The sequence below is a fragment of the Erpetoichthys calabaricus genome, chromosome 3 (assembly GCF_900747795.2).
Source record: "Erpetoichthys calabaricus chromosome 3, fErpCal1.3, whole genome shotgun sequence".
Classification (NCBI taxonomy): Eukaryota; Metazoa; Chordata; class Cladistia; order Polypteriformes; family Polypteridae; genus Erpetoichthys; species Erpetoichthys calabaricus.
In genome coordinates, this window is record NC_041396.2 from 204,600,378 (window position 1) to 204,627,323 (window position 26,946).

A 26,946-nucleotide genomic window follows, 5' to 3' on the forward strand; every position below is an offset into this window, starting at 1 on the left:
ATTTACTTAAAAAATTTCTTCTGGCCAATATTAGAAAGAAAAGCTGACTCAAACAAAAAAAGAAATCATGCTGTTTAATTTGGGTTTATGTCGGCTTGATATAATGAGCTGCTTATGGACTTGTTCTTCCATAAACAGCCAATAATGGCTCTGGTCATCACTCTACTCTTTCTATTGCAAACTATGAAAGCCACGTGTAAAGTGACCATTTTCAGGAGTCTTTCATTTAAATAAGTCAAAGAAAATGAAATATGATACACATTTAACAGAGTAGTCGGACATTTTTCTAAATTGGAACTGACAGTCAGAATACATGGACGACTCTGTATTAATCAAAAGAAAACAAACCTCAGCTTGTTGTACTGCAGAGGTGCCTGCAAGTAAATAAGACAGTCGGAGAAAAATACAAGGTTGTAATTCCGAAAAAAGAGAATGAACGTTCACCGGTGTTCAATTTGCCAGTAGTTTGTGGATAGGAGATGCTTAGTTTTTCACATTAAAAAAGAAAAGAAAAGACTGTTTTCATTTCTCACTGAGCTCGGCTATGCATTCTGGTCAAAGATTTATTTTAGAGGAGCCCCACTAAATTATATGTGCCTGATGTGATATTTTAAGGCAGTGCCAGGAGAACACAGCCTGCCCTGGACTGTTGCCAGCATCTTTGTAATGCATATAAGCCCAAATGGGGAGTTAAAGTCTTGTTTTTTTTTTCTTTCTTTTTTGACTATTAAGCTCTCTCTTGCTTCATTTCCTGCACCTACTTAGAAACCCAATTGTAAAAAGGAGGGTGGAAGGGTGGGGGCTGCTCCTAGTAAAAAAGGTACATCACAACAGATTCAGCACATCTCTTTGTGAGTTGAGAGTGGCTTTCAGTTTTGGGGAGAGATGGATTATATTCTTTTGAGCCACTAGGTGGGAACGTGGAGAAAGGAAAAAAAAAAAAGAAAAAGAGGCAGAAAGGAAGCTTAAATTCTCGTGCATGCACATGCACACACACACAAACACACACACACACACACACGTTCACACGCACAAAACATGGCACTTATCTGTTTATTCTAATCATGGCCAGGCCACCTTACAGCAAGACTCCCGGAGTGGCACTGCTGCACCACAAGACTGATAACAGAGAGCTGGAGGCATTCAGCGGCACACCCGCAAAACTACCCTGTGAAAAGGCACTCAGTGAGATGTACTTGGAGGAAAACAGGACCTGCACGCCGGTTGGCTATCTGGATGGCACGTATGAGTTTGCTGCTGCTGCCACTACTGCTGCTGGGCCCCTTTACAACTCGGCAACTTTGGGATACCACTCAACTACTCCAGAGCCACACAGTTCAGCTCCCGAGGGAAATATGCACTCCCTGGGGAGTGTGCAGACCAGCCCCATGCTGTTTCTTCCTTCCAACCCACAGCTCTCGCCGTTTATCCACCACCACCACCACCACCACAGCCAGCGGGTCCCTTACTACTTGGAGAGCGACCAGGGAAGTTACCATCTGAGGGAGGCCACCCCCATGCCTCTGTTCAGGTACGTGCTTTGTGTTTGCCAGCCAAGTCTGAGAGTGACTTTAAACTGGCTTGTAGAGTAACTATAAAAGTTGTAATGATACATGCAACTGCTAGTCTTGTGAAGAAGAGAGGTGTTTTTATTCATTACAAAATTAGCATTTCCACAATATGAATGAATTCCACCTTACTTTAAAGCTTTTAGTTAAGAATGCAACACAAAGAAGGGATGATAATGTCACAATTTAAAGTGTATAATATATGAAACTGACTGATGAATGCGTAATATATACAAGGGGATTGTTAGAATTACTGCTGGACACTCCCTTCCTCATTTTTAAGGTTTCAAAGGAAGAAAATGACACATACGCATATACAAGATTTGAACAAAGTAAAAGGAGAGCCACCTAGAACCACTAAAAGTTAACATTTGGGATAGGAATTGCGTCTGAAGTGTTTGAGATTTATTTGGTATGCTTTAGAGGAGGAAGGAGGCTTAAAACCTGGGTGAAAATAGTTTTCTGTTCTAAAGGTGGAGAGGATGCTTCTGGGTGCAGCTATAGGCACAGCTTTCCTAAAAATCGATGAGTATTTTGCCAGCACTTCCACTGTCTCCTCAAAGATGCAAAATTAGATTAGGGATGGATTTTCCTTCTGTATAGTGCAGGCTTAAAATCAAATAATACCATATTGTTCTGTTTGAATGGGTACTTCTGGCTAAAGGGTATTTTTGACTTCTTAAGTAACAAACTACTAATACATTCAGTGAACTTAAACTGCTACTTGTTGCTTTCTCATTACACCTAAATGCCACTTTGTGTGTTGGCAGATTAACAGATGTGGTGAATAACCACCATAGCATATATTCTAAAAAATCTCTTATACTTTGAAACCATTTTAAAAGACTATTACAGAGGAACCTGTACTTATATTAAAATAATAAATACACTGTTTAGATAAAAAAGGGGCACGATCATTTTCCGCTCCTCTGTACTCATGGATGTGGACTTAACTGAAGGATCTACAGCATTTGATACAAGAATGGAAAGTCTTATCATGCTGCTGGCAAATGCAATCACTTGTCTGAAAGACAAAAAAATTAAGGATTTTGAAACTCACAACTCGAGGCTGATTCCTTCATTTAATTGTACTCGGGGCTTAATTACACATGTTGATTTAACATTTCGACCTTTATAGTGATTGCTTTAGTTTTGTTTCTTCTTTTCAATTCAATGGACTATGCAAACTTGCTAATTGGGTCTGTTAATATAACGCCTTTCAAAATAGTTTTTTTTTTTTGCAGCAGTCTCCCGAGGACAATTTCTTACGGAAAAACCACCACCAAATCAGTTGATGTCCCTGATTACAGATTGCTATGTGAACTTGTGTTTCTTCAAAATGTCTCTTTAAAATCAAACTACTCAGAAATACTTAACAAGAAAGTACATTACACAGAAAAAAATGAAGCGAGAGAGTGTCTGGACTCTGGCATATTGAAAATTGTGACAGATTCGTTTTTAAATTAACAATAAAAATAATACAATAGAATAATAGGTATTTCTCATCATAAAGAGACTAATCATGTTTTTTATTTAAACAAAAACTTAATATATTAAAAATTGAAATCACCAGTTATAGCCATTTTGCATTACTAAAAAAAGTCATAAATCCTCCCATGTGTGTTACAATAAAACACTAATTGGATTATACATGCAGTTTAGCTCTAACAATACAAATATTAAAAACATAACTGATATACCGAGAAGTAAACGTGAAAAAGACTGGCGTATTCATCAGAAATAGCATCATTTAGAGTACTAATGTCACTGACTGCTACAGTGCTTTGAAAAGGTGGACAGTTCTTTTAACTGCAGTTCTGCTGTGTCCTTTTAAGGTGCTCCTTCCATATGTACCTTAGGCTTCAGATAACCATTTGTTTGGTTAAGCATTTGAAAATTCTTGGTTAAAAATGAATGAAGTTTTACACTAAACGTCATGTTTGTTGCTCATGATGCATGATTTTCGTGATATCACAACACATACCATGCATGACAGAATTTCTATAAATGATGTTGTCATTTCTAGGAGTGGTGGGTTGCACGTACAATCTGACATATTTCTGATTTCTGTAAATGTAAATAATGTAATAAATGTACATATGTAAAAATCCCAGCCATGGCTCTCTATCTCTCTATCAGTAATTCTCCAAATCAGTTAGTTTTCCAAGAGTGCCAAGGCTTCTTTTGTTGCTCTTTTCAGGATGCTGTGCAACACAAACCACTGCTTTGCTGGGGAGCGTGTGGCTCGGCGGCTGCCACTGCTCCGAGTCTGCACCAGCTGCAACATTATGAGACATCAGAGCCATAGAAAAACATGCCAAGGATGCTTGGAAAGCTCACCTCCTCTGATGCTCAGACATATCACCGTGCCATACACAACAAACACTGATAAAGAAACATGAAACTTGACACAGAATGAAAGCTGTTTTATGTTTAGTCAACACAATGTAAACATCAAGTGGCAGTCTCCTGGCTTTGTTTCTGCAATAGGGGTACGTGATCTGTACTGCTGGTACAGATCAAGATGCCATGACTTCTGTGAAGCAGATACATATACATCCAGGCACCTTGTGTTATTTCTTTTGCCATCTTAACCAAAAATGTTACAAATAATTACATTATAGGTACAAACAAGCAGGAAATGTTTCAATGTAGAACTGGCCAGGAATCAAAAGGTTCAGGTTGTCTGAAAGCATTGCAACTGAAGGCACGGCAACATGTCAGTATTTCTTTGGCAATGAAAACTCTATCTCACACTTCCTCTCTCTTCTAACATTAAGCATTGTAAGGTAAATTAGTTCTAGTGTGAAGTAAATGTTGTGATGCTGTGGATGGATTATGTCAGACTGCATACTTGCCATTCTTTATGTTTTTTGATAGGGCTTTGCTTGGGGAAATTCACAGTTAAAATAGGCAAATAAAAAGACACATATAACCCAACAAATTAAGAACATAAGTGTATGGAAAGTCTATAAGACCATATAATTAACTTTAAAAAAAAAGAGTCAAGAGCTATAAAAGAAGAAATGAGTATCAAAAAAATACTAAATAAATAAATAAAAAAATTAGTCCTGGCACAGAGAAAGGAAAAAATTAACAACAAAACTCATCACTGAGCTCTCTGGTTACTTTCATATTTTAATGCTTCTTCCATCTCCAATCTAAATTCTTACATAAAAAGACATTTTTTAACATTTAACATGCACATCTATTTTCTTGATGTGTTTGCTTTTCTGCTTTTTCTTCACCATCTGCATTTAAGACTTTGTTATATTCATGAATTGTTTGTTCCATTGCCAAAAAACAATACTTATTGGTAACTTTATCTAGGACCTATTAGGACCACCCAGTTTGCCAACAGAACAGCAGGCATTTTGCAAAACATGCATTCAACAAGGTGCTGCCTGGACTTTGATCCAGACTGACTTGATAGGATCACACAATTCCAGAATGTCTGGCACACATTAAGGCCACAAATCATTGCATTTTATTTCATCCCAAAGCTGCTGAAATGAATTGAAATCTGAGGACTGTCCAGGGTGTTTAAGTAAACTGAAGACACTGTCATGTTTGTACAGCAACAACTGTAAGATGATCCATGCTATGTTACCTTCTCTAAGAATCTATTTGGAAAAAAGTATGCTGTGGTCATAAAGAGATGCGTATGGTCGGCAACTATGCTGTGGTACATGGTGGCATTTAAATGATGCTGTGCTGGTATTTAAACACCTAATGTTTGACAGGAAAGCATAGCAACACTGCTACTGTATCACCTTCCATCTGTTCAACTAAGACAAAGCAGAGTGGATCCAGGGATATATGTACTTTACTCAAAATTAGGACCTCTTCATCTGAACATCAAAGAAGAAGGAATTAAGATTCGTCCGAGCAGCTGACATTTTCCACCCAGCTTTAGTGATCATATTAGCACTACAGTTTCACATTACTGTTTTAAGGTGACAAGAAAGGAGTTCAGTATGGTTTTATGCTGTTATAGCCCACCATGTTAAGGTGTGATTCATTGTTTGTCCCTTCTACACAAAACTGCTGTGAACAGCTGTTATATGAGTATTTGTGGATTTTATGTTAACATGGGTTGACCCTGTGTTCAGATTCAGCGGGTTGGAAAATGGATGGATGGATGAATTAGTCATTCTCTTCAAATTATCATACCACTGTCAAAGTTGCTTAGATCACACTTCTTACCCATTCTGAAGTCTGGTTAAGCTATAAGTAAACTCTCTTGATGGTCTCTGTGCATATTAAGTTGCAACCATTATTTTGGAGAAATAAACTCTTTGTGTTAACAAGCAGATAAAAGAAAATCTCGGTTAACGAGACCACACCCACGGTCCTCTCATCTCTCATTCGTGTAAATGCTTTTGTCAGACACAGTTCCTGTACTCTCAGCTGTTATAAATTTTTACGTTTTTCTTGTTTTAAGTTCCCAATAAAAGAAGACTTATTATGTCCAAATCTTATTGAAAAATTTCATTCCAAAGGGTTATCAACAGAAGAAATGAGTACATGGGCAATCCTAGCTCCGAGAAACAATGTAGTCAAACAAATTAACGCGAACATTGTTGATCTGTTACATGGCTATGACATGTAAAATTTTAACAGGCGACAAGAAAGGTAATGTAGTACATCTTCTGCGGATCACATTAGACAACAAAGGAGATCTTGATATGCCATTCGTATTAAAACATTTACAGTTTCCCTTTAGAATAGCTATGTGTTTCCTTAAGAGGCATTAGCTCTCTGGAAATGTGTTCTTTTATATTGCGGTGTTTTAATTAACCTGAATTATAAATTATTATAAATTAAAAAGGTATTATCCCACCCAGCATGCAAAATGATGGTTACAAGCTTACACGACAAGTGTAAGAGTATGTCTTCCGTCCGAGGCCGGGCAGAAGATTATGTCTTCTGTCCGGCTAAAATCCTTTCAGTGTGGCGACGAAAGATGATGGACCGCACAGATCAAGATTCCCACGGCTTGATATGTCTGTCATAAGCTTCCCGTTTGTAATGCCGCGTGAAACCGTCAATAAAGAGCTAGAATTATCCTGACTTGTCGTGTAAGCTTGTAACCGTCATTTTGCATGTGGGGTAGGATAATACCTTTTTAATTTATAATAATTTATAATTCAGGTTATTTAAAAGAACACATTTCCAGAGAGCTAATGCCTCTTAAGGAAACACATGGGATCATCTTGACCAACACAGTTTCAAAAAGTAGCTTTATGTTGGACTTTCGTGGTCAAGCAATCCAGAACACTGAATTTTTTTGGCATTTTATTGATTTTATTAAAATCAAATAACATTCCATACAAGGAAGTCAAGTTTAACAATAACAAATCAACCCCCACCCATGAGAAGGAGAGCAAGGCCAGCACAATAAATCTTTAAACTAGTAAAAATAAGTAAATAGATAAGTTAATAAATGCACAAAAATAAAATCTTTGAATTTTGCATTACTGAAAACATATCACAAGTGCAATTACTAAATGATGGAAGACATTTGATGCCAAAGATTACAAATAATGTCATTTTAAGAAATACAGGACTTAATAATGAACAAAACTATGTTATTACATTACATTAAAAATTATGTCATCACACTTTCATTGGAGAGTACTACAATATTTCCCTTTGGGGTGGACGGTTGGGAGACAAAGTCAGAGAGGTGAGATTGCGTTGGTTTGGACACGTGCAGAGGAGAGATGCTGAGTATATTGGGAGAAGGATGCTAAGGACAGAGCTGCCAGGGAAGAGGAAAAGAGGAAGGCCTAAGCGAAGGTTTATGGATGTGGTGAGAGAGGACATGCAGGTGATGGGTGTAACAGAACAAGATGCAGGAGACAGAAAGATATGGAAGAAGATGATCCGCTGTGGTGACCCCTAACGGGAGCAACCAAAAGAAGAAGAAGAAGTTGTAGTGAGTGCCCATTTCCTCAGAAAAAGATACAAGATACTGGTCATTATAGTGCTTGCACAGTGACAAAAATAAGTTAAAAAACATTGAACAAACTCTTAATACAAGCAGCCAAGTGTTATTAGTAAGGACATTTTGCCTGTAGATATATTAAACTGTAAAAGAACCTAACATCTTTTCTTGATGTATTTTGAGGCCAGTCCTATTTCAGGTGCACCTGCTCTTTCTTCCCATAACCAAAAAAACATATGTGTTTGGCCAACTGGTGATGTTTAAGTGTGTGGATGTGTCAGAAAGTAAGCCTTGCAAAGAACTGTCGGTCCAAATTCAGTTGGCTTATGCATGATCTGCTAGAATAATCTCTGGCCAACTGCAAATTTAAGTTGGAAGGAATATTTTCAGAAAGTGGAAGGATGAATGGTTTAATGGATGAAACAGACTAGGTCATAAGGTGATATAAATAACATACCATAGATTTCTATACACTATACAGTATGTTAACCAGTTTAAATCTGGATTGTGTGTGAAGTTTGCATGATCCTCCTGTCTTCATTTTTATTTCTTTCAAGGGCTCCAATGTCTAATTTAAGAACAAAAATACACTATTAGGCTAATTCATGACAATAAAATACTGAATATTAATGCCTGTATGAACGAGAGTATGTGGAATCCCATACAGCAACTCTGACTATTATAAAAGATTACAGTTGCAAAATCAGACAGCCTAAAATAAACATAATTTTTACATAACCTTATTAATGATAAGCACCATCCAACACTCTGTATATGTATGTACAATAGAAAATACCAGCCTTTTCTTAGAAATATGCAGGTTAAGTGTTTTTGTAAAGTCTCCAAAATATAAAACAAGTGGGATTTGATCCAAAAAAACCTTGTATTTTGAAATTCACCCATCAATCTTTTTGTGATTTGCCTAAGGATGAATAATAAATTCTACCCTTGTCTTCCTCCTTTGTGCAGTGTGAAATGTCAAGCAAGAACACTACATACAGTATGTTTAGTCATTCCTGTACTGCTACAGAAAACTGAAGGGAACAAATTACATCAGGTTAAACACAAAAGCATACCTAAAGATAAAAATAAAAATGAAAATGCTTCCCAAAGGTTATTCTTATTTGTTTTAGTATGAGTAGCTCTCTTGTGTCTTGGCTCTTGTGGACAGTTGTGTCACCAAGGCAACCAAACGAAGCCAGTGGCAAGTTACTTAATGCTGGTATCAAATCAAACAGCAGAAAAAGCCGAGTGCAGCTGATCGAATCCATGAGAAAACCAGTGACTCAAGTGAATTCTGTGGCCAAATTAACATTAACTGACGTCTTGCCATCACTGACTTACAAAGCCAGCTTCCAGATGGCTCCAAAAGAGTGCAACACTGCATTAAAGAAATGCTTGGAAAAATCATCTTAAACAAAAACAAAGAAAAATCCAACTAGTCCTCATACTTCAAAGGCAAAGATAGGCGCACACTTGCTACATCTTAACAATAAAAAACGCACACTTCAATGACGCATCAACAGAAAGACCCAAAAATGACATTTGAAAGTACCATCCACCATACATCAGTTTGAAACTGCAATACTTAAAATACTTTAATTCTATTAATATTTAGTTCAATATTTTAAATATATGTAATGATTGTATGCAATTTACAAAACAAACTGATTCAGCTAGAGTGACATAAAAGTGGACCAACGACTCGACTTCTTTTGATGGCAGATCTGACATTTCCTACACGTGAACACCTTGCACACTCTCTATTTTCATATTAATTTACTTACAAAGTCACATTTTTATTTGCACTCAGAAAAACACACTGTTTTCTTTACAATCCTATCCATCCATCAGCCATTTTCAGTAAACTTTCTATTCCAGAACAGGTTAACAGGGAGTTGAACTTCAGTCTGTGCTGGCAGCACATCTAAGGATATCAATCTGACACTAAAATATTCAATGACATAGAAAAAGTAAAATAATCACAGATAAAGGAAAGAATGAAATGAAAATAAAAACTGTAAAAAAAAAATTGGGAATTTCAGCCTTGTTCTCCAATAAGTATTTTTTTCATTTTAATTGGTTTTTGTTTTTTTAATGCAAGTCCCTGGAATTTATGGTTCTTAAAATGGTTTAGAAAGGGTCTAATATTTTGAGTGATTGGATTTTCTTATACAGTATAGTCTATAAATTGCGTTTCAGTAGTAAACCAGCAATGTTAACCATATCATGTGCATTTCTCTTTCACTTTATGAACAAGCAGAGATCCATCATGTTTTTTTGGCTGATACCAAGCTTTATTCTGTCTCATTTCATTTACCTGTTGATTTAAGGACATGCCCTTGCCAGTCTATAGTACTTCATTCAGATGGGGGACCCACTGTGGCTGCAGGTTTTTTTTCCAATCAGTTTCTGTTTTTAATTGAACTCCTGGGCTAATTAAGTGAACTGTTATTTGCCAGATTCTGTGTTTTGTGAACAATATAGAAATTAGACAACTAAGTTTGGTAAAAAAAAAAATATTAAAATGTACTAAGCAGCTATATACGAATAATACACATTTTTTTCTTTATTACAATATTTTCATCTTGATTTTCATTCTATTTTTCCGGGTGTTCTAATTGTTTAATTAATTAATTATGTACTAATTAGTGGGTCTAACGCTAAAGTAGTTGCAGCCTTTCATGATTCGGTGTTGTTTACCTGGGTGTCTGCTCTGCTCATTTTTAGTTGTCATTATTAAGATACAATGAAGGGAGCAAACTGCACAGAGAAAGGGTACAAGATAATGAAATCAACAAAAGAGAGATAAGAATTTAAATCTATAGCAAAAATGGAAGTATTTCTAAATGTCTTATAAATGTAAAAATCATGCCTCTGTGCTTTCTTAATGTAGAATAAGAGAAGAGAAAAATAAATACCAGCTAATTAACTGAGATCAGTGTTACCAGTTGTCACTGATTATGAATCTGGTTGAAGCCAAAACCTGAAGCCACAGTGGGCCACCAGGACCGACTTTGATAACCTCTGAGTTAACCTACCATTTGATAGTGATGGGAAAATGAAGCCTCATGAAGCGTTGAGGCTTTCTTTCTATTTGTGCCGAAAAAGATTCGAAGGTTTGAAGTCTCAGCCCCAGTATGAACAGCGACATCTGGTGGTTAACTGAGGTCAAGGCAAGCTCTCAAGAGCACAAGTGAAGCAGCACTGTTTCAGTCTCATGTCACCAGTAAAAGGTCAGAAAAGTCTGTGTTCATTTTACTTTGCTAAGGTCCTTGTCCATTTATACTATTTAACTTGAATACCATTTTCCACCGTTAGTCTCCATCTGTCACCAAAGCTCTCCAAATCTCTCTCTCTCACCACCCAACAATGTTGAATAAGAATGATGCATTTTATATAGGCTACCTGTTAATTTAGAGCCAAAGCGCGCTGTGAAGCACTGATGACATTCGAAGCTTCAAACGTCACTGGTCACGTGACAGTGGTGTCTTGACACAAGGTCCGACACAGTGATTCAACTCACTAGGCTTCAGATTGACTGACACAAGCTTCGATGCTTCGGTATCATTTTCCCATCTCTACCATTTGAGGAAAAAAACAGTGAAACCCTCGCAATCCACACACACAGCACCCTGTTCAGGGCTTGAACTCAGAACTGTGGTCACCACTGTGCCACTCCATGATAACCCATTAACTATTTATTTAATTGGATATCTTTTCATAGCCTTTGCTTTTCTTTTTGCTATATCTAAAATGTAAGATGGCTTGACCAAAAGGTGCAAAACCAAAAGATGAGTGATTTAAACATGCAAAGTTCTGTGGACAAAACACTAGCTAAAAATCTAAAACAAGAATCAAAATCATAGTCAAAGCTGTTACTAAAGAGACTTTCCCTAACATTAATACTAGCAAAGGTTTGTTTGTTGTTATATAAACCCAAAAGCTTAGGTACCAAGAGCTGACATCTTAAGCAGGAGCAACAACAGACATATTAACCACAAACCACCAGAAACAGAGACAAAAGTGCAGCAATTATGATACAAAATGGAGAAAAAAATCACATCATAAAAACAATGGTAAAATAAAACAGTAATGAGAAGTCTTATAGGTTATAGATTAACTATATAGAATGAAAATAAGGACATTCAAACTTAGTTTGCAACACTCTTATGTCTTTTAAATACCTTTTGTTGTCAATGTCATTTGTGTAAGTTATGAACACAAATAATTCCATAGAACAACTGGTATTAATAATCAAGCAAACATGAATACAATAAATCCTGCAACAGAACTGTGGTGTCAGCTCTGTTCATTACAAACTCAAAACACTGATACAAAATTCTTTTTAGCATTACACTTTTTAAAATAAATAAGAATAGCAAAATATTAGAAAAACTGTTCTGTGTCTTTTTAGGTGCACTGACATAAAATGTGAAATATTCCTTTTGCCATTATGTTGACCTGTTTGCTATTTTTTCCCCCGCATGAAACAGTCCCCAGTGAACTGATTTTGTTGAAATTTGGTACACTAATTTTTCAAGGAAATTTGTTCCGCAAGTTTTCATTGAGATATCTTGACTAGAGAGCACTGTAAATTTTTTAAAATTTGAAAAATTCCCATCTGAAAGCATTGATGATCTTTCAACATCTCATTCTGTAAGACCTCAATGACAAATTAGCTTACTGTTTGAACTTTAATTCAAAACTTATATTTTCCTCCTTCAACCACCTGATAGCTGCTCCTGATAGCAAAACCCATCTCCAGTACAAGTGATTGATTGTGCAAGGGATCTCGTTGTCACATTAGCTGCTTGCACAAACCACTGCCACACCATCTCATTCTCCTGCTGGTGTTAAGTTAAATGATCTTCATAACCAAAAAAAGTAAAAACTGCAAGCAAAGAAACCATAAAATCACTTAACCTGGGTTGAAATGATTTTGAAGTGGAAAGAAGCTCTCTGAGTGAGGCTTTGCTAATTGTCATTTCGTCTTGTCTTCTTATGGAGTCAAGACGGGGGTCTGTCAAAAACAGGACCTGTTAAAGCTCATTGAGACATTCATTGTGAGATTTTGCGCTGTACAAGAAATACATTGTTGTTGTTATGCATACACTGAATAAAAGTGTGCTCAGTATTCACATTACACTAAAAAAAAGGTCAAAGCTGCATTATCTGCTGATAATAATGACTTAATATTTCACTGAACCTGCAAATGGTCTGAAAAGCATCACAATGACCTTTTAACCATCAAGATCCATCACAGCCAGCAATTTTGGCTGAAATCTTCCAGATAGATTTTAATTCTCCATCATCTACTTCTTTTGAAGATTTTGAATTTAGAAAATATTACATAGAATTAGCCATTAACCCTCCACAGCCAAAAACTAAAAACTGTACATCAATTAATGTCATTTTTGCATCGCTTGAGCTGGAATCTGATGTATATTAAAGATATTTTGGCTGCTACAAGCCTACTTGGGCTAATTTTTTTATATTAATGATAATGTAAAATTCTAATGCAAAACATGTATTTTATGCACTCTTCAAATACACATAAGTGCATTTTATTACCACTGTTATTTTTGAATATGACTCATGTTACAAAATATTTAATAAACAAAAATGTGCCATCTGTCTCTTTGATGATGTAAAGGCCCTGACTTTCAAAACAGTTTTCAGAGTTCTCAAACACACCTGGATGTTACACCATGCGTACATTTCTAACCTGTTTAAACAACTATTTTGCTCAAGCAAGATTTAAACTAATCAGGATGTGGAGAAAAAAGTGGACAGTTTCTACTGGTGTTTCTTCAATGCAAAATTTTCACGGACTCACTGTGGGTGCCACGTAGAAAGAGACCCACAGCACAATGAATATGCTTTTCTGCTTTCTCTTAGATCACATCACGTTTGTACTATATGTGTAAAGATTTTAAACTCTTCTTTTGAATTATGTAACAATAGCTTCCATATGCTGCTGGCAACTGAAGACAACCGAGTCTGCTAGTTCAGAGGCAGGATGACGCCTCACCACGCACCTTTTTACTTTAAAAATGAAGAGAACATTCTTTCTCACTAAATAGAAAGTTTTTCATCCAAAACATATAAATAAGCTGTCCCTGGGAATGATGTGCAAAGAAAACATTGAGTTTTACAAATAGCTTGCAGGATAAAAAGATTCTGAGTGAGGACATTTAATATTTTCAATTCACTTTTAAAAATGCAAAGTGTTATATACAATTGATTATACTTGAAATTTAGATATAAACATGATAGCCCTAGTTGGTAGTGTGCTGGAGTACTTGACTTTCAAATGTTTCATTTCAGTCTCTTCCTTCACTGTACTATAGTACTGTGAAAATTAATGTGAACCTAAACACTCAACATATATTTAAAGGGGCATTTTGTATGAAATGTCTGGCCATTTTGAAGTTAGTTTTTCCTTTCTTTGAATGTCATGATAAAGAAACATGCCTTCAGAGACACGGTCCTTATGGAGTGTGTGTTGCCCTATTTGTTGTAAAAAATGTGGACAGATAGGATAATCTCAAGACAGCGAAAAGATCTAAATCTGTGCACTTTAATGAGAAACTGAGCATACTGTACAAAATAAGCTAGGAATATACCAATGTTTAACAAATTAGTAGGGGTGAGCAGGAACATACCAAGTTCAACATATGAAAACAAATGCAGGCTGCTATAGCACAGATATTAGATAGAATTTTATTTGCCTCCAGAGGGAAATTTGGCACACAGGTAAGAATGGCAGCACTTTAACAGATGTTATTTCTTTTCTTGCACAAATAAAAGAAAAATTCTTCATGGGCCATTCTCACTAGAGACTGGAAAGAGTTCTACCATTTAAGGGATTTACAGATTTTAGAAGCAATGCATTTTGCAAAATCCATAACCCTAAAATGCAAAAAAAACAAAACAAAACAAAGCAAAAAAGATACTTGTTCTTATTACATTATGTTAAAAAGAAAAAAATGTTGCCATAATATACCATTTGATTTTCCCCAAAGCTTGTCTACCATTCATTAGATACGTTGAGAAATTAAAAGCAAATTAAGGCCTATTTAAGGGTATGGGATGTTTGCATCTGAAGAGCTAAAAGGCTGGAGAAAATGTTCTAAACAAAAACAAGATTCATATTTTTTCATATACTGATAAGCACGTTTTTCAAATACTGTATGTACCTGGCCTTTACACATATAGGGCAGCACAGTGGTGTAGCATTGACTACCCACAGCACGAGAACTCCTGTTCACTATCAGACTCAGAAGACTTTGTGGGCAACTGCTAATTTCTCCCCTTCTTTATAAAAGATTCAGTCTATGGGTTTAAGATTAGGTTAATTATGGTACCTTTGTGTCAATGTATGTACACATCATGAACAAACTCTGAAATACACTGACATGTATATTGTGGTTGGTTCTGCTTGTTGCTGCTGTATATTACATTATTAGATTACAAGCACATATTAGGCACAGTAGGATATCATGGAGCTTCTTGATGAAATTTTAGTAGGCTAATTCATACATTTACTTTGTCCATATTACACTCCAGAAGAATAAAATGAAGTTGTAATTTTCAAATACTTTTTGTTCTTTAGTAAAATTCAAGTCTATCTATCTATTCATCAATAGACTAAAGTAATGTAATTGTATAGTTGTGAGTGTCCACAGCCCCTTCAACAACAACTCGAAATTAATACCTTTGTAGGTGACATTCCATATAATCTATTAAAAAAGTACATTTTTATTTACCTTTGTTTACTGTATTGCCAGTACAGTACTGTTTAATTAAAACAGAAGGATGAATGAAAAAATATGTTAAATCCTTCATCTTTCCCAAATTAATATCAGCATTAACGATTTTAGGCAGTCATATTTTTCTATTATAATATATGAACAAATCACTTTGCTTTTCACATTTTCTGTAATTTAACTTAGAGAAAATTAGTTTATTTAATACCACTTGTAGGAACTGATTTAAAATAACGGCCAAGGGAAAAGCACATACTAAAATATTAAACTATTCAGCTTCTTAATGATGCTGCACTGCTGCTGAAGCCCGGTATGTTGGTGCTATCGATGTTTCACTCTCACAGAATAACCTTTCATTTTGTAAAGTAAATAGCACTGTTCACAATAGTAATCACTCATGAAATTTACAGTCGGTTAATTAAAAAACTAAACTACCCAAACCACTGCCAAGTGACATTTTTTTTATACTTTTTTACAAACGAAATCCATATTGTTGGAACATTGAAGCTTATTTTTAATTTGATTTCTAAATACCTAATACTTTATATGATTAAAGACACTTTTTTGCCAAATAATGTAGTAAAGTTATTTTTTTTCAAATGATTGAAAAACATCAATAATGGGCTTACATTCATCTTCTGGTTTTGGCCGCTTCAGAGAGTGCATGCAATTGTGAGTGGGCCCTGCAATGGCCCTATTAATAGGCATAATGGCAGCCAGTATAATAAAAAAGTCTCTCATTACAATATAAAATGTGTTTTGTAGTATGCAACATGACATTTTATCACCAGTAATAACAAAATACTAATTTTACTAATAATAATTTTAAGTTCTTTAATAAAATAGAAATAATTTCCATTTTAGTCTATGATTTTGATATTGCCAAAATCCATCCATCCATCCATCCATTTTCCAACCCGCTGAATCCGAACACAGAGTCGCGGGAGTCTGTATTGACAAAATTTGTTTTACAAATATTTGATCAATTTTGAGCTTTTCATAATACAAATCAAGAAACAATACAAAAATCCGTATTATTTTGGTGGAGCTGTGGAATTCACAGCTACAGTAATTGCTAACTAGATCTTCTTTAGAACAATAATCCAATGAAATTTCCACAGCAATGCTGCCTTACATCTCCAGAGGCCTGATTTTGATTGCTAGCCAAGCCCATCTAGGCAGAATGCTCTATTTTTCACCCAAATTTATGTGTTAGATTATTTTCTAACTCCCTACTGGTCGTGTATTAGTGAATGAGAGTGACATGAGATAGACTGTTGCCCTGCTTACAGAAGGGTCCTCTCTTTTGCCCAGTGCTGCCAGGATAGACTCTGACCTGAACTGTGTATAGCCGGTTTAATACTTGATGGATAATTAAACTAGTATGTTTGTTTCTAGCTGCACATTCACTACAATCATAATCTGAGTTTTTACAGCCTGCATTTATCTGTTGCTTTTGTATGACGTAGAAGGAAACAAAATCAAACAAAGCTTGGAGTTTTGGAAGACCAGAAACTGTTCATCCATTTTTTAAACAATGCTTCATCCTGAGCAGGGTCGCTATACAATAATCTCAGCAAGCATAATGCTCAAGGCAGGAACAATCCTTGGGTACCAGTCCATTGCAAGGTGAACACAAAGACACACATGGGGCAATTTAGCATTGCCAGTCCACCTAAACTACATGTTGTTGTACTCTGGGAGGAATGCCACAAGAACATGCAAACTCCATGTCAGAAGAACCCAGGCCTTCTTGTTGTGAGGCAGCAGTGCTATTGTTGTGACACCATGCCGCCCATTAGAAACTATAAAATGCTAAAATTCTTCACAGGAGAAAGTCTGGTGTTGCAGAGCATCAATAATAGCTTGTTCAGAGCTTCATGGGATTGCACAGTGCATGTTGTTATCAGCACAACCAGTTCCAGCTCTTGTGATTCTCATTTATCCATATTTTGGATAAAAATGCTATACATGCATTCTCAGTGTCTTTTTTTCTGATTCTGTTTCTGATTCGTGTCCTACATATTTGGCTTGGTGAAAAATTGGTTTGTCTTTTTGGTATTGTGCCTTGCTCTTATTTTTTCAACCACATTTCATCTCCTGATCCTTTAATTAATTAAACTCTTTTTCTCTGTGTCTTACTGAGACAGAACATCGAAAATCAGTAAATCTACAGTATGTTACCAGGAGCCTTGTGCTACTGGATGTGCTACCCTTGGTAATTTGCTCTGAGATGAATGGTCCTGACCAGAAGCAATCTAGTAAATCTTACAAAGCTTTTCAATACGCCTTGGAAAACTTGGGACAGAAATACCATGATCACTCTTCATGGGTCTGAGAATCATGTTCTGCAGCAAGCTCCTTATGGTCAGCAAAGATGTGCACAGTTGCCATGTGAACCCACCATATTCAAAGCAAGAGGTGACACGTATGAGTGTAAAGGAACAATTCATCCATCCATCCATCCATCCACTTGCTTTGGATACTGATTAATTCAATTCAGGTTCATGGGGAAGAAAAGCTTTATCATAATTCCAAATTTTCAAATATACTGAAAAATATTTATATGTGCTAAAACATTTGTTAAAAATCTAATGATAATGAGGGTAAAAAAATGCCTGATTAAAGTAGTTTGCATAAGTTGGAGCATTTAAGATAACAGTGATGTTTTGAAGCTACTGTATTATCACTGAAATAAAGACAAAGAATACATGAAGCTGGCAGATATTAAGTACATTCGAGTTTCAATCTGATTTCTAAGGCTAATTTTGAATTAATGTAGTCTATTGGTAATGATAGATAAATGACAGCAAACAAAGGGCTCAGAAGGAAAAGGAAAAGCATAAGACAGCAAAAGTCCCATCAAAGTCTAAACCAGCCTCAGGTTCATAGTATGGCCTCCCAGAGATGGACCTGGAACAGCTGGGAGAATGTACAGACCTCCCAGGACCTGATGCTATAGCGTTGGCTCCAGCTGAGAGCGCTAGTGGGAGCAAAACTGCAAGTGAGGAGGGCAAGGAGTATTCATCGATGCCAGGAGGACTATGGGAGCCGAGCACAGCTTTTTCATCCCCATGTTCAACTGATACCCCCAGCAAGTCTGTCGCATCTTCCCTCTCTGGACTTGCAACTCCGCCTACGGAGATCGAGGAAGTTTGAAACTCACTCTCTGAGTTGAAGGTAATGATTGCCTCACTTGGGGGGTGGACATAAGTAATATAAAGTGAGATATAAAGATGGACAATAAGGAAATAAAGAAAGAAATAAGGGTCCTAAGCAAAAAAAATGAGAAGCAGCATCAGGATATATAAGACCTGGAAATACATTTAGGTTTTCTACAACCTTTACAGAAATTCTTCAAAAAACTGCTAAAAAATACAAGAAAATACAAGTTAGAGAGTAAAAGTACAGTGCTTGCTGGAATTTAAATGGTTTCAATCATGAATTAAAGAGAAAGAAAGTACTCTAACAAGTCTAAATGCCAAGATAGTTTTTTTACAGGAGAGCCACTTACTAAGTAAGGACCAGATTCGATTGCAAAAAGAGTGGTCTGGCCAAATTTTTCTCTCCAGCTATACAAAGCAAACCAGGGGTGTGGGAATCATAATACACAGAACTATTCCATTTGTAGTGTCAGATGCAATATAAGACTTTGAAGAGCGATACGTCATGGTGATGAGCAATCTATTTAATACTAAAATGCATCTATCCCCATTGTGAACACTCATAAAATTATAATTGCCTGAGACATTAATTGTGTTTTAAATCCGGATCTGGATAGATCCTCAGCTACAATGGCGATATCATCTAATCCTGCAAAAATAATTACACCGTTTGTAACAAATCATTAATTATCAGATCCATGGAGGTTTTTAAATCCTAACCTAAGGGCATATTCCATTTTCTCACCCATACATTATTGCTACTCAACAATTTCTCATAGACAATAATTTTCTGCCCACTATCAAATCTTATAAGTACGATGCTATTGTAATCTCTGACCATGCGTCCCTGATAATGGAGGTTAAATGACTGCATCCTACAAACCTGTCTCATCGCTGGCATCTTAACTCCCTGTCATTAGCTGAGAACTGTATAGAATTCATAACCAAGCAAATTGATTATTTTCTTGAAACAAATACATCCTCAGAGGTTGCAGCAGGTACACTCTGGAAAACTCTGAAGGCAATTTTAAGAGGACAGATTGTTTCATTTCTTTCTCACAAAAATAATTCGGAAACCAAGAAGGCATCTTGAGTTAATCAGCGAAGTTACTAGAATAGATCTAGAATATGCCAGGTTTCGAAATGTGGCACTTCATAGGAAAGGACAGGTTTTGTAATCACAATCTAACCTCTACTAAGAAACAGAGCACCTTATGTTTAAATCATGACATCATTATTATGAACACAGAGAGAAAGCCAATAAGATCTTAGTCCAACAAATCCACAAGAATGAAGTCTGTAGTAGAACAGCAATTAACAACACAGATGGAGAAAAAATTATTGACCATAAAAATATAACCTACACATTCAGAGAGTACTATAAATTCTTATATTCTACTCAGTTTAAAAAAGCTAAGACACAATCTAATGAGTTTCTTGATTCATTACAGATACCACCGCTAGATACTCTTAGTGCTGTGGACCTGGATAATCCTCTGACACTTTCAGAATTACTACAAACTGCAAAAGTTTCTTCAAAATGGGAAAGCAGCCAGGCCTGATGGCTAACCAGTAGAATTTTATGAAAAATTTTCAAATACGTTAGCTCCACTATTATTAGCAACGTTTATAGAAGCTAAACACAACAAAAGTCTACCTCAAATCTTTTGCCAAGCATTAATTACCATCCTTCCTAAGAAAAACAAGAACTTATTTCAATATGCATCATATAGACCAATCTCTCTTCTGAATAATGATGTTAAGATACTCTCCAAAGGTCTAGCCAGAAGGATCGAGAAAGTGCTTCCTTCTGTAAGATCACAAGACCAAACCAGATTTATTACAGGCAGACACTTCTAACTTTCGTTGTCTGTTTAATATAATGTAGTCACCCTTTAAGTTTAACACCCCAGAGATCTTATTATCTTTAGATTCAGAAAAAACATTGGATATGGTTAAATGAGACTACCCATTCACCACACTGCTCAAATTTGGGTTCAGCCCAAACATATGTGCATGGACCAAGCTACTTTACTTGTATACTAGTCCAGAAGCCTCAGATTGTATTGACAACATTATTTCAGACTACTTCAAACTAGAACGTGGTACTCAACAAGGATGCCCCTTATCACCTTTGCTCTTTGCAATCACAATTTAACCACTGGCTGTCAACTTTCGAAATGCATCAGAGATAAAGTGGATTCTCAGAGGACTTGAATAGAAAGTATCACTATATGCTGACAATATGGCACTGGATATATATGACCCAAAAAATTCTGTGCCAGCAGTTCTAAAAGCATTAGCAGAAATCAATTTGAATAAAAGTGTGCTCTTTCCAGTGAATTCTCTAGCTCACAATGTCGGGACTGGATGCTTTCCCATTTATTTTGGCAGATCAGTTTAAATATCTAGGGGTAAATATCACAAGCAAATATAAAGCTCCCTTTCAACAAAAGTTTGTTGTCTGCATAGAAAAAAATTAAACAAGATATAAATAGTTGGTCAATCCTCCATCTTACATTGGAAGGGACAATCAACATTGTTAAGATGACCATCCTTCTCAAGCTTCTCTTCCTATTTCAAAGCATCCTTGTATACATTAACAAATAATTTTTTAAGACATTAGACTCAATCATAACTTCATTTATTTCGAATTCGAAATATCTATGCTTCCAAAGAGTGACTCTACAATGACCTAAAGCAGAAGGGGGCATGTCACTACCTAACCTTCAATTCTATTACTGGGAGGCAAACATGTAAGCTATAAAGACCTGGGGCCTCATGCATAATGCCGTGCATAGAATTCACACTAAAACATGGCATACGAACAAAAGCGTAAATGTGTGTACGCACAAAAAAATCCAGATGCATAAATCTGTGTGTACGCCAACTTCCACTTTCTTCTGCTCCATAAATCCCAGTCAGCGTGGAAAGTAACGCACATGCACGTGCCTGCTGCCCCACCCCAACTGCTCCCAGAATTACACCTCTTTGAATATGCAAATCAATATAAATAGCCCTTAAGCTCAGCGTTCTCTGAAAAGGCAATGGCAAAAGCACGGGGGAATATAGAAGAATTTCAGCGAATACCAAATGAAGGTAAGGAAAACGAACTATTTGTTGGTTTAAACAGTGGTATAAACAACATAAGGAAGTTGATCGAGTGACATAGAGTGTCGGAGAAACTCGGAAAGCTCAAGTTCACAAAGTCACACAGTGCCCGAAATAATAAAGAAATTGTCAGATATCAAAGTCGCCGTGAAAAGGCGAGTTGTAGCCCACAGTCTGAGTGTCATATGAAAGCTTATTAGGATACAGAGAAAAGAAAAAAAAATAGGGATACAGTGAGAAAAAAGCTCGAACTGTCAACTTTAATCTCGAAATTTCCATTTTAATCACGTAGATTATTTTGTCATTAAATCAGAACATCATAAACTTCATATTTAAATAGTTTAATTTACTAGTTTCTCAAATACCATCGTAACTAAAGTACCACGTTAAATGCTTTGTTTTGTATGTTTTCTTCTATGTGCTCTATGTGTGTGAATCACCACGTGCTTCTTAAACGAGCTTTGTCTTTCTCCGACTGGACACAGGATCCATTACATTCATGATATTACAGCTCTCTGAATAATTAAAATACTGAGATGTATACTTGATATCATTTTCATGATGATAGAGTTAAAGCATGTTATTAAACATGGGAACACAGTGGCACAGTGATAGTAACGAGCTGGCATCCTGTCCAGAGATTGCTCCTGCCTCCTGCAAGATGCTTGCTGCGCCCTGCGCGACCTTCGATGAAATAATTTATTGCAGCTGTACTGTCTCTTTCAAACGTACTATCTAATTCCTGTCCTTCCTTTTCTTTCTCCAAGTAACCAATCGCCACACAATCAGCTCTGTAATAGATGTTAAGCCATCTGTAAGCTTAGAACGCTGATTCTTCAAAACTTTTCAGGAACATTGAAATATCTTCATAGTACATGTTTAATTATTCTATCCATTTATCCATCCAGTGTCGCACCAGCCCCAGCAAGAATACAGCGCGAGGCAGGAACAATCCCTGAACTAGCCAGCAATGCGACTCTGTGTCCTCACATGTTTAACAATATAGATTATTTAAATGATGTTAATATTTAATCTGTATAATATAATAAACATATTTTGCATTTCATCTTAAAAATGATATCGTCATCATATGTAAATACGTGCTTCATAAAGTGGCTCAGGTTGTGCAGTATTATAACTGCATCGCAAGTTTACAGTGAGGTAATTGTACTAATAAGTACAAACAGTTCTACAAGGAGCACTTGATGGACTGATTGAGTGCATTTATAGTTTTTGGGATGAAAGTGTTTCTGAACTGTGATGTCCCTACAGGAAAGGTTCTGAAGTGTTTGCCATATGGGAGCAGTTCAATAGATAGTATGCATGGGTGAGGCAGCGTGTGCTAGATGCTGTATACCGATAATTCTCTTTCCAATCGGCTGTTGTAGAGCTGTGATTCCACACTCAGATACAGTGGGATAAATACTCTGAGAGTTTCATTGAGAGGAACAACGCTAAAGCAGCTATGGTATTTGGAATAGTTTGGCCATTCCATAGACCATAATATAGTTACAGGTTAATTACAATCAGATGCCTTAAACTAATAAACAATATGCAGTTAATTTCAATGTATTTGATAAAGCCGCATCAAGAATGTGGATCTAAAAAAGAAAGGGAAACCACACTTGAAAAAAAGCACTGCTCTGATGCTGGGTGTTGCCAGTTTGCAAAACCGAGCAGAAAACTTGCATATGCCAAGCATTTAGCATTTTTAGATATAAATTTAGAGATTTAAACATCATTTTAGTTAAATCTACAGAAATACCTTAAAATTATTACTTTTCAAAACTAGCCTGAAACTATTGGAGTAATCAATCATCATGTGCAAAATTAATAGAGAATTATCCAACAAATTTACAATTCTTATAGCTACAATGCTACATGAGGTTGCTCAACAAATTTGTAATTAAAGACAGAAAATGGCAATTCTTTTTTTTATTTAATATTTTTTTGGGACTGCGGTGGGCTGGCGCCCTGCCCGGGGTTTGTTTCCTGCCTTGCACCCTATGTTGGCTGGGGTTGGCTCCAGCAGACCCCCTTGACCCTGTAGTTAGGATATAGAAGGTTGGATAATGGATGGCTGGATGGATTTTTTTGGGAGGGACTGTTTGAAGAGGAATGGAGACGTTTGTGTCTTCTGAACTCAGCATTTTTCATTTTGCTTTCTTTTGTATATATTTTTTAATGAATTAAATGTAGGTGTTGCTCAATAGTCCCTAAGGTAATGCCTTTCATTACCTTGCCTTGCTTATGGTTTTTGAGAAATGGGGCTTCCATGAACTTTGATCTTATTATTAGTCTGTCTCTATGCTTACATTCTGTATGGCCTAGGAACATGAACAGTGGGATAGATCATTGTGGAAATTGGGGGAGATAGGGAGGTGATCCATGATATGAAATGTGAGAAGTGGGATGCGTCTTTGGTTTTCCAGGTATCAGATGAACTATCTGACTGAAACAGAAAAGATTTACAATTAACACTCAGTTGTTGTCAACTTTGGAGAAAGGGCAACTCAGTATACTGCAGTGAACCCGGACATGCATTACCCTTCTTGTGAATGGCCCCAGCTCCCCCTCATTTCTGGCTGCACCTGCCTTGATTACTCTACTAGTCACATTTCTTTGTTAGCTGACATTAAAACTGGTGCATAATTACTCCAGGGTCCTTGTGAATAATGTGTTGACCTTCACATTCAAGAACAGCTGGCCGCTTTTGAATCCTTGGTTAGATAAGCTCCAGTCATTGTGGTGACTGTGAAGAAGCGTGTGCTTCTCTACTAGATCTTTTCTGACAGTCTGTACTGAAGGACCACTGCATAATGTACTTTTCAATCATTAATATACTGATTAATTTTTTTGTTTGGAAAGTGAATGTTCTGGATGATTTTATACTGTATGTATGAAATGTTTGCTTACTTTACTGATGTTTTTCGTTTATTGTGATGTTAAACAATAAAGCAACTAATTAGCATTTCCCAATCTAATGTATCAAATTTTGTTTAAACTCTTAAATAGGGAACAAAGGGATGAGGATTAAAAGCTTTTTAAAGGAACAGTATATCAGATACATTATTGTTATAATTATGATAAACTGTTACTCAGTTAGGAAAAAAGTGAAACAGTTTCCATTTATTATTTGGCAATTCATTTATTATTTGAATATGTTCAAAAGTCAAACTGCCATTATTAGCGAATAACAGAGTATAGTTGCTACGAATCATATAAATTATATAGATCATATAAATTCTTTCCTGATCCTACTCTGGAACAGGCGATGTATAGCTTGACTGTGTGAAAAGCATGGTTCTTTGAGTTAAACTCCAGTAACTTTATGTGATTGTTCTTGCGCTTTATTTATGGACATCACAAATGCAAGACATGCTGGATTTTGAAGTCATTTAAATTCGAAAAGGAGTTCCTGTTAGAATAGCAGCCTCGATTACATGGGAATGATGTGACAGTATTATAACATATAACATAAATAATTTCCCAGGACCACTGTGCAATATATATATATATATATATATATATATATATATATATATATATATATATATATATATATATATATATATATATAAGCACAGGACTGGTGCAAGACAGGTAAAGAGTTATACTACATTATAAATAAATAGACAAATGAATAATAAGTAATAGGTAAGTGAATAGATAATAATAATATGAAATAGTGTGATGGACGACACACATCTTTATTTTAACGGGACTGGTGTCTGTGAAGTTGTGTCTGGGGTCGGGTGAACTCTGGCGCCCCTTGCTGTCCACTATTGTAATAAGTACATGAATAATAACAACAACTAATAATAAAAAACAACAATAGTGTAACAAAATGTATTGCATACTGTATAAGTAAGCTACTGGGAGCAGATCTGAGGGCAGGGAGAAGCCAAGGCATAGGAACTGTTGTAAAATCTGGCAGAATTGTTTTGTATGGTACAGTAGCTTCTACCAGATGGCAGTGGGACAAATAGACTGGGGTAGTGGTTGGCACAGTCCTACACATACACAATGTGACAGACTTTGTGGATTCAATGCTTTATAAAGATGTCTTTAATGGAGGGCAGAGAGGTTCCAGTGATCTTTTCTGCTCTGTGTACTATCTGTTGTAGGACCTTATGCTCAAAGACACAGCAGTTCCCAAACCAGACAGTGATGCAGTTCATTAGAACGCTCTCCATGGTGCCCCTGTAGAATGTGTTGAGAGTGGGGGGAGGTAGTGTTGCCTTCTTTAGCTGCTGAAGGAAATGGAGACCTTGCTATGCTTTCTTGGCTATGGAGGTAATGTTAATTGACCAGGTAAGGTCAGCTTCCAGTTGCATACTAAGGAATTTGATGCTCTTGACGAATTCCACCACAGAGCCCTCCATGTGCAGTTGGGTGCTGACAGATTGGGCCTTCCTGAAGTCAACAATCATCTCTTTCATCTTATCCACATTAACAGACAGATTGCTGCACTTGTACCAGTCAACTGATCGATGTATCACAAACTCAGAGATATACAAGTGGATGAACCTACAGTGCCCTGGATAATGGACTATTAGGCAGACCGCAGTTTGTGATACTCAAGGACTATGTTTCTGATATGGATGTGAGCAACACTGGAGCACCACAAGGAACACTTCTTTCTCCTTTTCTGTTCACTCTGTACACCTGAGACTATAAATATAACACCAGGTCATGTCAGTTGCAGAAATTCTAAGACAATTCTGCATTTACAGGGTGTGTTAATAAAGGGGATGAGACAGAGTATAGGAGTCAGGTGGAAACGTTTGATTTTTTGGTGCAAAGAGAATCGTCTGCATCTTAACATCAGCATCACCAAGGAACTGCTGATAGACTTTCGCCATGCCAAAGAGCTTCTATGTCTAGTCACTATTCAAGGAGTGGATGTAGAGGTGGTCCACTCCTACAGGTACATGAAGGTTCACATTTAGGTTAGGCTGGTCTTGGAACACAAAGGAAATATAAGATAGGGCAGAACAGGCTCTTTTTCCTTAGGAGACTGTTTTCCTTTAATATGCATAGTAATATCCTTCACATGTTTTATAACTCAGTGATGGCCAGTGCAATTTTCTATGCTGCGGTGTGCTATATGGTTGTGAGACATAGACACTATCCAGTGACCTTCATCCCAGAGACGAAGACTGGACTCCTTTGGTACTGTGTCTCTCCGGAGAATCCTTGGGTACCGCTTTGACTTTGTGTCGAATGAGCGGTTGCTCGTGGAGTCCCAAATGAGGTACATTACCTGCATTGTGAGGGAGCATCAGTTACGGCACTACGGCCATGTGGCACGATTCCCCGAGGATGATCCAGCTTGCAGGATCCTCATTGCTGGGGACCTGAGTGGCTGGACCAGGCCA

The 26,946-nt window shown here is 36.6% G+C and overlaps 1 protein-coding gene across 4 annotated transcripts in view; it reads left to right on the forward strand.

Annotated features, from left to right (window-relative positions):
• esr1 (estrogen receptor 1) overlaps positions 1–26,946 on the forward strand; it is a 248,537-nt gene that overhangs the window by 17,814 nt on the left and 203,777 nt on the right. For 2 of the 4 annotated variants that reach the window (XR_007934419.1, XM_028797701.2), the window contains exon 1: positions 834–1,531. The exons of 1 other annotated variant lie outside the window; for it this stretch is intronic. Coding sequence is in view for 2 of the 3 variants with exons in the window: in XM_028797701.2 (XP_028653534.1) it covers positions 1,065–1,531 (467 nt within the window). In the remaining variant the exon portion in view is untranslated. Of the gene's footprint in view, positions 1–833; positions 1,532–26,946 lie in introns of those variants that run through there. One more of the 4 variants, XM_028797702.2, reaches the window with a different exon arrangement.